General features: G+C 42.5%; 1 protein-coding gene across 3 annotated transcripts in view; it reads left to right on the top strand.

The window, feature by feature from the left end:
- FANCD2 (FA complementation group D2) overlaps positions 1 to 13,621 on the top strand; it is a 340,198-nt gene that overhangs the window by 99,510 nt on the left and 227,067 nt on the right. For 2 of the 3 annotated variants that reach the window (XM_078776144.1, XM_068112928.2), the window contains exons 14-16: positions 4,658 to 4,792; positions 9,277 to 9,411; positions 10,218 to 10,349. In XM_078776144.1, coding sequence (XP_078632270.1) covers positions 4,658 to 4,792; positions 9,277 to 9,411; positions 10,218 to 10,349 — 402 coding nt within the window. The remainder of the gene's footprint in view (positions 1 to 4,657; positions 4,793 to 9,276; positions 9,412 to 10,217; positions 10,350 to 13,621) is intronic. The other variant, XM_078776145.1, reaches the window with a different exon arrangement.

The following is a 13,621-nucleotide window of genomic DNA, read 5'->3' as shown; positions in this document are numbered from 1 at the left end:
CCAAGATACTGTTTGGGCCTCCGTTGTTTATTGCCTTTATGGTGATGTGGGTGTGGATGTGTTTTTTGTAGTTTCCATTGTTTGGTTACAAATGTTATGATGTTACAAATGTAAATGGGTTGTTACAAAGGATGTCACTGTGGTGTCTTTGTGGTGTCGTTTTAATGTCTAGGGGCCTGTGGGTGGTTGTACATGTCATGGCATTGGTGATTAGGGTTGGCATTTGCTGTTTAAAGGAGCTGTGCACCTCTCATGTCTAAGTGGTCTTTGATTTTTAGCACTTTTACTTTTGTGTGTAGGTGCTCGATGGGTGTTGTTAATGTGCAACCTGTGATGATGCGAAGGGTTTTGTTTTGTATGGTCTGCAGGGTGTTAAGATGTGTGTTTGATCTAATGTACTGTTTGTATGTTAGTGATGTTGTTTCTTTGTGATGTCTGAAGTCTGTGCCTGTGAGTGCCCGAAGTGTGTTCAGCCTGGGTGTTCATGTTTTTTTTAAATGTTTGTAATGTGCTCGGAGAATGACATGGATGCTTTAAAAGTGACGCCAAGCATTTTTGCTTGGTGTGTGTGTGTGGAATAGGAATGTCGTTCAGTGTGATGTGTGGTGCAGTGTTATGTTCCTTGGTATAATTTGTTGGAAGAGTGGCTGTTGATTTTGATGGTATGCCAGGTTTGTAGGATGTTGAGGAAGGGTTGAAGTTGTGCTGTGGCCGTGTTGATGTTGCTATGAGTAGAGGTGATAGTTATATCATCTGCATATGAGGCTAATTGTATGTTCTTGGGTGGTTGTGGAATGTTGTACATGAACAGATTAAAGAGTGTGGGGAAGAGGACTGAGCCTTGAGGGACTCCATTCGAAAGTATTGTGTACGTGATGACCTGCAGAAAAAAATTACGGATTAATTAATTGATTAATTTTCTTATTAATTAAGTTAATTAAAATTTTACATATCTTTCCCACTCTTCCCTGCTAATTCGTATAACAGTTGTGTGAGGCACCATCAAACAAACATCTTCTGACTCCAAACACAACAGCGGGAGACTCCACTGCCATTTTTCCTTGGGGCGTTGGTACACTCAAAGACACGATTCAAATATCTGGTGAACACACTCGACAGGCTAGGATTGGTCGTATCCTATGACCGTGTGCTCAGAGTATTGTGACCAAGACATGCAAATGACTGCATTGACTGTAGCTTGCCTGCTGGTAGTGAGAAAAGTGAGGGTTATCATTGTGTTTGTATAGCTTGATAAATGTGACCAGTTAAGGTTGTTAACTGTGGGTCATGTGATATAGCTCATTTATGTTCTGTAAGCTGGGGAGTTCCAATGAATTAAATAATTAAAGAAATTAAATAAAATATTTTATTAAATTAAATAAAGTAAATTATTAAATTAAATTAATAAATAATTAATTAATTAATCAATCAATTAAATTTACTAAATTAAATAAATTAAATTTACTAAATTAATTTAAAAATAAAATAAATGAATTAAATGAATATTAAAATTTTACTGAGTTTCTCGAAATTGAGCTTTGGCCAATTTTTCATGGGTTTGTTCCCCAAAAGTACCACTGTCGGTCACAGATCAGTTCTCTCTTGCAAGAAACTAGCTTGTCCTCTATATTCATAATTTATTTCACAGCGTTTGATGACATATTGCTCAGAATTTGGTGCTAACATTTTTTTCTGGATGAAGGTCTTCCGATTATGAGAATTTTTTTGAATGGACGACAGCAGGTCAAATTTGAGTCACATAAAAACATTGGTTGAAGTGATCTTGTTTCTGCAATCACACCAGGAAAGCTTTATGGCAACCATTTTGGAAAATGGCCACAAAGGCCAACAAGGTGGAGAAGTTTCTGTCAAACCTCAACTCTGATTCTGCAACTGGACCAGACAGAATCAGCCCACGGGTCATACAATCGTCCTCTGCTGCTCGATCACACCCTCTCTCTGTGCTCTTCACCCTCTCTTTTGTCTCAAGAGTCATCTGCCATCTGCTTGGAAATCAGCCAACATTTCCGCTTTACACAAAAAAGGTACAAAAACAGATCCTTTCAACTACAGACTAATCAGCCTGCTCCTAATCATCAGCAAGGTCGTGGAATCCATCGTTGCTTCTGACATTAGATCCTTCCTATTCTCCAATGGCTTGATCTCTGATCATCAATTTGGATTTAGACCAGGCCTTTACCAGGCATTTAGACCAGGCCTTTTAGACAGGCGCTGTAGAAACCAAGACTTTTGGAATCATTGGTATCTCCCATGATGAAGCTGATTCTGAGGGCCTTTCACTTGGTTGTCTTTCTGTCCTCTACCGACTCCTCTCTGGCCTAGCTCACCCTGCTCTGTCTGTGCTCTGTCCCCCAAATATTCCTACAGGTCGCACAAGATCTGCCTGCAACCCTCTTCTGGTGAAACTGCCAAAATCAAGACTCTCTGCTAACCTTCACTCTTTCATTCCTCTTTTTTCCCCATCTTTGGAATAAACCACCACACTCTCTTGAATCCCACTCCTCCCTCCTGGTCTTCAAAACAGCTGTTCACCACCATCTATTGTCTTCCCCCATGCAAAACATTGAGCTTTTCTACCCACATTAATACACGCCAAATCCACCTTTTCAAATTCCGTTTTCTTTCCTGAAAGTCCTAATAGTGTCCATTTGTTTATCCCGTGTACCCCACCCAGCCCTCTCCCTTCCACAGATCTCCTGATGTCCCTGTTTCTCTACTGTTGCTGTGCTTCCCTCTCTCTCCCAATCTTGTCTCCCACTCCCTTTATTACATGTTTTTTGTGTTTCTGTTAATTTTTTTATGTGTTTTATGTTGTAGCATGTATATGAGCCTCGAGTTTGTACACAAAAAAAATTAATAAAAAACTCCCACAGCTGACGAAGGACATAACAGCTATAAGAGATGGTTCAGCGTAGAGCTACCAGATTGATTCCGGATCCAGATAAAATAAGTCACAAACAGCAACTGAAGGAGAGGGGAACTTTTACATTAGAAGGGAGGTGATTACGAGAGGCCTTGATAGAAATGTTTACATTATGAAGGGTAGTGAAAGAGTAGAAACAGGATTTTTTTACTCAGACGGAACCAAAGGGCATTGTTGGAGAGTGAAAAAGAGGAAGATTTGAACAGAAACCAGTCACGGGGTATTTTGCACAGAGTGGCTAACGCATGGAATCGCTTTCCATGGAATGTGGTAGTGGCAGCGATAGTTGAGAGGTTTAAAATGGGTTTGGATATTAAGTACTTGGAAGAAATATGGGCACAGAGGGTATAAGGATCCGGGCAGGAATGGTCGGTTGTTTAAGATTTGCCGGGTGTGATTCAGTTGTGAATGTTTGTAAGTTGTGGAGATCCAATTATTTTGTGTGTGTATCGTGTCAACTGGGACCGTGTAGACATTAATCTTTGTCATTCGTGGGAGGGGTTCGTGTCGTGTAACTGGGTTGCCACGAACGTGGAGATGACACGGACATGATGGGACAAGTGGCGTAGTCTTGCTCCTTCGTTTCCTTTTCTGTCCTCCTGGTGTCGATTGCTAGTCTGGGATTTTGACCTCTTCATCCTGGAGAACATGCTGTGGATTTGTGTTCATCTTGTTTGTCTGATTAGGTGAATGCTAACCACTGCATCATGGCTGCTGGCTTGAATTATTTAACACCGCGTGTGAAGTATGAAAAGAAAATATTTGCGTTTCCTTCGTGTATTTGTATCTTATAAACGTATTGATAGCTTCGTTATTAACGTGGTTATTACAAACTATTACAATTTCACAGTTAAATACTTTGCGCTGAACCTCGAGCGTGTTGGAATGGGTTTTTTGCCTTTTGGGAATAGGTGAGTGATTCGGTGAGAAATGCAGGATAATCTCAATTATTTTTTAATGGAGTATTATCAAGCGCTACCTTCCACCTACAAGTGTTATGCACATAATTATGACATTCACAAGGAACGTGAAGGAAATTGCCGACCAAATCGGGTGGAATCCTGTCGGTCATTTTCTGGGCAGATCTTGTAATTATGACTAATTTGGTACCGAGTCGTTTCATTTTACTTGTTCCTTTGAAAGATCTGATGAGGTCCTGGGTGAAGATTGCCCCTTCATTTCAAGTGCGATTATTTGATCATTGACGAAGCTTTCCCATGGTTATGTTGTTCCAAAAATACCGTAGTTCGTGTGTGTATGATGAAACATGCTGCAGGCAAAGCAGTAACTCGGCCATGACGGTCGGGCGACGGGTGGTTCGGGTGGCAGAACGCTGACACCATGCCCGTATTTCAAACCTTAACTCCATGAATTTGGGAACGTGCTATTTGTCGCTGTCTTGGTGCATTACGATTGCGGACACGGTGCTTTTCAATGTTGTCTGCCATGCTTCTACAGTCGCACAAGACAAGAGACGTAAAATATTATTTGCTTTGGTGCTTTGTGATCTTTAATTGTGTGGTTAACTTACATTTGATTTGATCTGATAATTTGCCCTCTTGATGCAAATACTAAACAGCAATAGTTACACAACGCATTGATGTTTTATTTTCCATTATAAAATCGCAATCAATGTCGTGAAACCCCATTGCTCTCTCATACAGGTAGATTTGCCATCTTGTTTCTTAACAATTTATCTGTTTCCTTTTTCAGCCTATAGATTTGCTGGTTTTATTCATTCTTCATGCGAATCACCGCAAGCCGGTGGAATCCATGTTCAAGAGCAAAGTTCGGTTGGGGAGGTTGAAAGATTCCCTATTACAGTCGGTGTTCAGCAGACATGCCTCGGTAGGGGAAAGATTTTCACACGATGCTCATATAAACGATGACGATGCACTCTGAGTGTAGTAAATTGGTCTCTCCCATTGCTGTTGACTTTGTCTGCCTTTGTCACCTTTTTACCTAATACCATAGTTTGCGTAACCCTTGGATGCAGGGATTGGGCCTTGGAGGCCCACAAGGGGGTTTTTTTGTTGCAAAAACTATGCTGTACAATTTATTGTCCCCCGTCGCACCGCGGAGCGAAAGGGGGACTATGGTTTTCTCGTGCGTCCGTGCGTGCGTGCGTCCATGCGTACGTAAGCGAAGGACCGAATTCTAATTTGGTGTGTGGGTGCAACCCACGTCAAAATCCAGGATGGCCGCCGCCATGTATGTCTGACGCCATTTATGTCTGAACCTTGTGAGCGGAATATCTTGAAAAAATAAGCGAAGTACCAACTTCTAATCTGGTGTGTGGGTGTATCTAGGCACAAGGAAGAACGCTATTGAAAATTGGGTCGCCACATTAAAATCCAAGATGGCCGCCTTGCGTCTTCCACTTTGTCAACTCACATCATTTCAACGACGGGGGACCTAGGCGTAACGCTTGTGTTTTTTTGGAATGAGCCTCATTTTCACCGACGTTCATGTTCTTACACAAAATTCAGTGACATAAATAAATAAAAATTTCATTCAGGCTCATGGGGAAATCTTCATTCTTCACTTGTAACCCGAGAATTCGACACGAATGCAGGCCTGGGGCCTTCGAGGCCCCGCATAAATGTTGTTGTACTACTATGTTATATCATTATTTTCTTGATATGAGCCTCATTATATGCTCCTGTAACTTGGTTACAAATAATTCAGTGACAAAAATATGAAAATTAAAAAACGTTACACTAATAAATTTGAGGGGCGTCCGAGGCCCAATGGCTGCATAGGTGTAGGATTTTTGACGCCTGCATCTAAGGGTTATTGATGCCTTCATTGGACATTTATCTCTGTGTCACGGGCACGTCCAGAATCCTCCACGGTCCATCGTCCTTTCATGAACGTTTCTTTCATCATCGGTCTCATTAACTTCTCTAGTGCTTAACTGGTAAGTGGTAACTGATGAAAAATTTTCCTTCACACTATTTGTTGCTTATGTTTATACTTTCTGAAGTAGGCTTTTCTCCTTCATAATCGCCTTTTTGTGCTTTTCCTTTTCATGCTCCCGCAGCTGAAGGCCGAAGGCATTATGTTTTAGGGTTGTCTGTCTGTCCGTTGTCAGTTGTTTGTTATCACAATACCACACTGGTTATTTCAACCAAACTTGGCAATAGTATGTGTTGTAATAAAAAAGATGATCTGATTAGGATTTGGGTTCAAAAGGTCTAAGGGCATGCGATTTTTAATTGAAAATCTTTGTTATTACGATAACTTGCGACCCACTGAAGCGATTTCAACCAAACTTAGCGCAAGTATGGACTGTAATACAAAGATTAAATGGTGCAATTTTTTCAAAAGGTCAAAGGTCATGTGGCATTTGAAAATCATTTTGCAGACCATAACTTGAGTTAAAAGCATCTGATGTCTCTGTTAAACTTATATCTCCCTCTCTCTCTGATTCGCTCTCTACTCCCTTCTCTCTCTCCCTCTCCCATGAGACCTTTAATTGAGATCAAACGCAATAGTGGATTGACATCTAATGCTGGTGGAGGTATATCCATGGACACATTCATGTCAATCAGCAACCCATGTTTGTAAAATCTGCGAGAGCTGTAAATCGCTCTCCTGAATTTTTTGCGAGAGTGAATGCATTTGCTCAAGTAAACTGTACAGTGTACAGTGCTTACTTAGCCCACGTCACCACTTCGCCATTTTACTTCAGCATGCGCATGCTCTACCTCCGATGGAAAATTAGTTTGCACTAAAGTGCCCACGATATATATACAGGGTGGTCCAAAATGATGTGCAACTTTTTATTTTGGTCAAATTATGATTATTATTATTTTTTTGTCCAATATTACACAGGGTTAGTCAACTTTTTGTTAATTATAGCATAATAAGCAATAATGAGCAATATCATTAGCAGTTGATGAAGTGCTCAATCCAGCACGCGCTCCTCTTGATGACAGCTGCCACATGGACATGAAGTTTAATTTAGGAATTGTTTTTCCCAGACATGTGAAATTGATAAGAATGTGATTTCTAAATTACAATGGAATGTGGCCAGTTTGTTGATTTCACATATTGACTTCATTAATAGCACCAAATAGTCATTGTGGGGTCAGTCACAGAGGTTAGATTGCCCCACGTTGTTCACGAACATGCTGGTCAAGCCTAACGTTCGACTGCAGCTGGTTAGAGCTGGAATTAGTAGTTTTGGCCAGGATGCAGTCGATACCTCACCTACTATTCATCAAAAGATACAACGGGATATTTAACGTCTACCATCTACTGTTTTCAGACCGGACACCCAGCTTAATGTCCATCCAAGGGACGGCGCACATTGTGATGCAACTCCCTGCCTGTGAACCACCAATCCAACAGTTTGTAGTGGGGTTGGGAATCAAGCCCACATTAGATGACTCCAAGGTAAATGTGCGACCTGTGCACCATCCTGTCGGACTGGATTTGATACAATGACTTTGTATAAGAAGACATGGACAGAAATATACTGAGTAGTCAGTATTTGGGAAATCTCCATCCATGGGTTAATCTTTGTTTTAATTCTCACTTGTAAGCACTGAAGCACCACCATCCCTGCCCCCCATTTTCCTTCACATGGAACTATTTAAACACCTTTGTGTGGTGCGTGAGAACTCTCATGTGGAAAGCAACTCTTCTGTTGAAATGTGAATCCTGAGCTTTTTTCCTCATGCCAACTTTCATTTGGTTGTGAATATATATTTTTAATTCACAATTCTTGGGTGGTGGGGGCTTCCTTTTTCATAGGACCATTTTAATCCTCCCAGGTCATACCTGAAGGCATTGTGTCAATCACACTGTGTGGACTGGCGTCACAAGGTGAAACACACAGATTAACTCTTCCCTGAAAGTAATTCATGAGCTAGATTGGTTCCAACGATCCAAGAGCATCAACTCAGCAATGATCGAGATATTCCTGCGAACATGCTGGCTCAGTTTCGAAATCCTCAACATTGCTTTCTTCAGCCAGTTTTGAACCCACAACTTCTGTAATACCAGGTCGTTTTCTTAAGCTTCAGTTGCGATTCAACCCGAGAATAGAAATGCTTTTTTTAAAGTATCTCTGCCACCGAAGGTCGACGGAGCTTATGTTTTCACCCGTCTGTCTGTTTGTTTGTTTTTCTGTCTGTGAGCAGGATATCTCAAAACGTTGTGTACAGATTTTGACAACACTTTGTGGATGAGTTGGGCAGGTGACAAGAACAAGCCGATTCGATTTTGGTCTAGACCTGGATCTAGATGTGGCCTATCATTGGGAATCAGAACGTAAACTGTTAAGCCTGGCGGAGGTATGCGCTCGACCGAGTGCTGTTCTCGTTTACACGTTTTTTTCCCAACTCATGAAACAGTAGCTAAAATGCTGGGAGGGTGATGATGGAGCATACATTGTGCAACATTGCTTGATGGGCTCACAATGGTGCCGTGCACTTTTATTATCTTCAACAAAGTGGTTTAGTTATTTTTTACATAATGCAACTTTTTATTTGTCCTACAAACTGATTAATGAAGAAGGTCATATGATTTGCAATATTAGTTGTTGATGTCCCCACAAAATGTAATTGTTTTTTGGAATGCTGATTTTACTCTATTTGAGTAAAATTTGCTTTCTTTTCAGATTCTATTTTGTAACAATTATTTCTGATACAATAACCGAAATATTTGAGCTGCAGTTTTATTTATGCCTCCGTCGACGAAGTTCCTGGAGGCATTATGTTTCCAGGTTGTCTGTCTGTGCATCCGTCCGTCCATGATAGGTTTTCGTTACCACGATAACTTGATAACGGCTGAAGGGAACCAAGTCAAACTTGGTAACGTATGTATAATGATGTGAAGACAAATAGATTAGATTATAGGGTCAAGGGGTTAAAGGACAGAGGTCCCGTTAGGTAAAAAAATGCTGTTACTTCACTAACTTGTGAACCAGTGATTGGATATTGACCAAACTTGGTATAAGTACTTAGTATGTATATATTTTGATGCAAAGATGAACTGATTAGATTTTGGCGTCAGATGTCAGAAGTTATGTCAGGTAAAAATGTTTTGTAGTTGAGAACAGCTGAAGGGATTTAAATCAAACTTTGTGCAAGTATGTATGATGATGTAATAATGTGTGTGGAGGCATATTGGTCGTCGTTGAAGAGTTCCGTTCTAGTTTATTATGAAAAACATTTTCAATCTTGTGTTCACTGCATTTGCACTTGGCGTGATTTCATCAATGCACTTTATAAATTGGACTTTTATTTTCTAGCCCTTGCAAGGTCGAAAGCAAGTTGGAGCTTATTCATGACATACAGGTACCCTATGCTGTGCTGTTACAGGTCTTGCGGAATACTTTCCCAGCAATACTGGCTACGGCACAGACCCTGTTACGTTCCACGGAACCTATTGTGTCGATATTTGGGGCTCGGCTCTCCTGCCTCGCATTCTGTTCCTTTGACTCGTACTGCAAACAGGTTTCCTTCACTTGAGCTCACCATTTCACCCACCTTTCTTTCACTCCACCTGCCTTGTGCTCCACCTGCCTTGCGTGCCACTTGCCTTGTGCTCCACTTGCCTTGCGCTCCACCTGCCTTGCGCTCGACCTGCCTTGCACTCCACCTGCGTTGTGCTCCACCTGCCTTGCGCTCCACCTGCCCTGCGCGCCACCTGCCTTGCGCTCCACCTGCCTTGTGCTCCACCTGCCTTGCGCTCCACCTGCCTTGCGCTCAACCTGCCTTGCGCTCCACCTGCCTTGCGCTCCACCTGCCTTGCGCTCCACCTGCCTTGCGCTCCACCTGCCTTGTGCTCCACCTGCCTTGCGCTCCACCTGCCTTGCGCTCCACCTGCCTTGCGCTCCACCTGCCTTGCGCTCCACCTGCCTTGCGCACCACCTGCCTTGCGCACCACCTGCCTTGCGCTCCACCTGCCTTGCGCTCCACCTGCCTTGCGCTCCACCTGCCTTGTGCTCCACCTGCCTTGTGCTCCACCTGCCTTGCGCTCCACCTGCCTTGCGCTCCACCTGCCTTACGCACCACCTGCCTTGCACACCCCGTGACTTGCTAACCACCTGCCTTTCACGCCCACATGTCTTTTCACCCCATGCAAACATTCCACATTGATTTAGTCTGGGGCATGTGAAATTTTTGGTTGAATATCCCTGTTTTGGATTGATGCCACTTCTTCCTGTTAGTATTTCAACTGCAATCCCTAGATTTGCAACAAAAGCCAGAGCCATCGGTGCTTCCATAACATCATTACTTGTATCATGCGTGTGCATCAGGAGGTGTTGGGAGCATTGATAATGCACGTGTGCAGTGGGAGCACGAGCGAAACGGATGCAGCACTGGATGCATTACAGATCCTGGCACGAGACTACCCGGCCGATCTTTTTCCCTTTGCTGTGTTCATCAAGGTGTTATGTTGTTGGTTGTTCATTTTGATGGGTTTATTAAGGCTTAATTATGCCATACCTGTTAAGCATTACGAAAAAAAATCGTAATGTTACACACGGTTTGACATGAAATTATGGCGAAACAAATAGCACAATAGATTCCGCAATAAATTACTAATTTGAAAGCACAATAACTTAATGCAACAAAATCTCCATTTCTTATTGACCTTGTCAGAAGAAGTTGGTTGACTAGCTAAGACAGTTAGAGCATCACATGTACATCATCGGTAGTCTTGATGGTATTTGAAACATCCACGGCCCCTCACAGTGTATAAAGCCATCACCCTATTATGTTGAGTGCTGCGTGAACACAATGGCCTGATGGTGGCAGCTGGAAGCCCGTTCCTGCCATTGCACTCACCGTTGCACATTCTAACAGCTGCACTTTTTTTCCCTCCGAGTACAATGCCTGTTCATTTGCTGTTTCCTACTCCTCCACGTCTCTGTTCACCAAGTGCACTAAACTTTCATGGCTGTTGCACTTGCACAATCACCTCACATTCCAATGTATCCACCGATTCATGGTTGTGCTCCACCTGCCTTGCACCTCTTTGTTTATCTCACAAGGTTTGCACCACACATGGCAACGAGCATTTCCGTATCAACGCCACTGGGTAGAATATTTTGCTAACTGTTCTAATTTATTTTGAACGAGCCGAAAGCACCCGGCGTTGCCCGGGTTCTTTTTGAATGAATTTACTACTATAATTCAGCTTTTACTCGCGGCCGTAGAAGATTGACTACTATAATTCAGCTCAGCTTTTAATTGCGAAATGGGCCCAGCCTGGCCGAGGCGGCCTCGGCCAGCCTCACCACCTAGCCTATAACCTTCCCGGGGCCCGTCCTGACATTTTTTGTTCTTTTTGAATGAATTTACTACCATAATTCAGCTTTTACTCGTGGCCGTAGAAGATTGACTACTATAATTCAGCTCAGCTTTTAATTGCGAAATGGGCCCAGTCTGGCCGAGACGGCCTCGACTGGCCTCGCCACCTAGCCTATAGCCTTCCCGGGGCCCGTCACGACATTTTTTGTTTTGGAGGTTTCCTCCTATCTTTCACCGTTCAGGAGATTAGCGCGTGCAGACAAACAAACAAACAAACAAAAACTTTCTTTTATACAGTCACGTGAAAAAGTAAGTGTAAAGTTTTGACTTTTTCAACATATTTCAACATACAGCTATTTGATCTTCATTTCAACAATATTAACAGACAAAGGTGATATAATATAACAAATATCATGAAACATTTACATTTTGTAGTCCATTGTATAATTTAAATAAACATAAATGCAAATTTCGCATGTGGAAAAAGTAAGTACACCCCTACATTTATCACTACTTCAAATACCTAAAATTAGAATCAGATTCACCAGCTCAGGTGCAAATGATTAGAACATCGTTAGAGAGGATCTTGGAGGAACCTGTCTTATTTAAACCTCAGACATTTAGTTTGGTTTGCTCTTTGTTGTTGAAGTGTGCGGCGTCACCATGCCCAGATCAAAAGAGCTCTCTGAGGCCTTCAGAAAGAAGGTTATAGATACCTACGAGTCTGGGAAGGGATTTAAAAAGATCTCCAAACAATTTCAAATCAATCATTCGACTGTCCAGAAGATCATCTACAAGTGGAGAAGATTCCAAACAACTGCCAACTTGTTCAGGCCAGGCCGCCCCAGCAAGTTCAGCCCGAGAGCAGACTGCAAGATGCTGAAAGAAGTCTCTAAGAACCCCAGAATGTCATCAAGGGACCTACCGGTAGCTCTTGCCACTGTTGATGTCAAAGTGCACGAGTCTACCATTAGAAAGAGGCTGCACAAATTTGATCTACATGGGAGGTGTGCCAGGAGGAAACCTTTGCTGTCCAGAAAGAACATCAGGACAAGACGAAAGTTTGCCATTGAACACCTAGGCAAAGACCAGCACTTCTGGAACAATGTGCTCTGGACAGATGAGTCAAAGGTAGAGCTATTTGGCCACAGTACCAGAAGGCATGTTTGGCGAAAACCAAAGACAGCATTTGACCACAAGAACCTGATACCAACTGTAAAGCATGGTGGTGGAAATATTATGGTTTGGGGCAGCTTTGCTGCATCAGGGTCTGGGCAGCTCACCATCATATAATCCACTATGAATTCTTCATTGTACCAGAGGGTGCTTGAGGATAATGTGAGGCCATCTGTCGGAAAGTTGAAGCTCAACCGAAGGTGGACCTTGCAACATGACAATGACCTTAAACATACCAGTAAATCCACCAAGGAATGGCTGAAAAGAAAGAAATGGGGGGTTCTGGAATGGCCAAGTCAAAGCCTGGATCTAAATCCCATCGAGATGTTGTGGGGGGGATTTGAAACGAGCTGTGCATGCAAGAAACCCCTCAAACATCGCACAGCTGAAGGAATTCTGCATGGAGGAGTGGGCAAAAATTTCTCCCAGTTGATGTCAGAGACTGGTAGACAGTTATAAGAAACGCCTACTTGAGGTTGTTTCTGCCAAATAGGGCAATACCACCTATTAGAGCCAAGGGTGTACTTACTTTTTCCACATGCAAAATTTGCATTTATGTTTATTTAAATTACTAGGGCATGCCCGTACTATATCTATATCTAAAATTATATCCCCCCCTCTATTTACATGAAATGGTTTGGTCCATGAAATGTTTTGGTCCATTCGCAACACCAAAGCGAACGGCGAACGCTTTACATGAAATGGTTTGGTGCATGAAATGTTTTGGTCCATTCGCAACGCCAAAGCGAACGGCGAACGGCTTGCGAGTACAGTGACAACCCCCCCCCCCCCCCCCCCTCTATTTAGATGAAATGGTTTTTATTAGTTTTAAAACATAGTTTAACGCCAACATAGCGCCAACATAGTTTGCAAACGTGAAATAAATGAATACGCTCTCAAATGTGCCATCCGAGGCAGAGTGTGTCCGCCACGTTCGGCACACGTGATAGTTCGCTGCTCTCTGATTGGTTGAATCGTTTTTTGGACATAGCTCGGTAAGTAATTGTCCGATTAATATGAAACCTTGAAAAGGCACATCCTTGGGTCCCCAGCAATATACCTGGCAAGTTAAAAGTATATCGGACCCGTGGTTGTCGAGAAACAGCGGTCACAGACAAACGTACAGACGTACAAACGTACAGAGATTACTGGAATTATAGATAGATACAATGGACTACAAAATGTAAATGTTTCATGATATTTGTTATATTAGATCACCTTTATCTATCAA

The sequence above is a fragment of the Myxine glutinosa genome, chromosome 4, assembly GCF_964187855.1.
Source record: "Myxine glutinosa chromosome 4, kmMyxGlut1.1, whole genome shotgun sequence".
NCBI classification, from domain to species: Eukaryota; Metazoa; Chordata; class Myxini; order Myxiniformes; family Myxinidae; genus Myxine; species Myxine glutinosa.
Note: the sequence above shows the minus strand (reverse complement) of the source record. Positions and strands in the feature narration are given on the sequence as shown.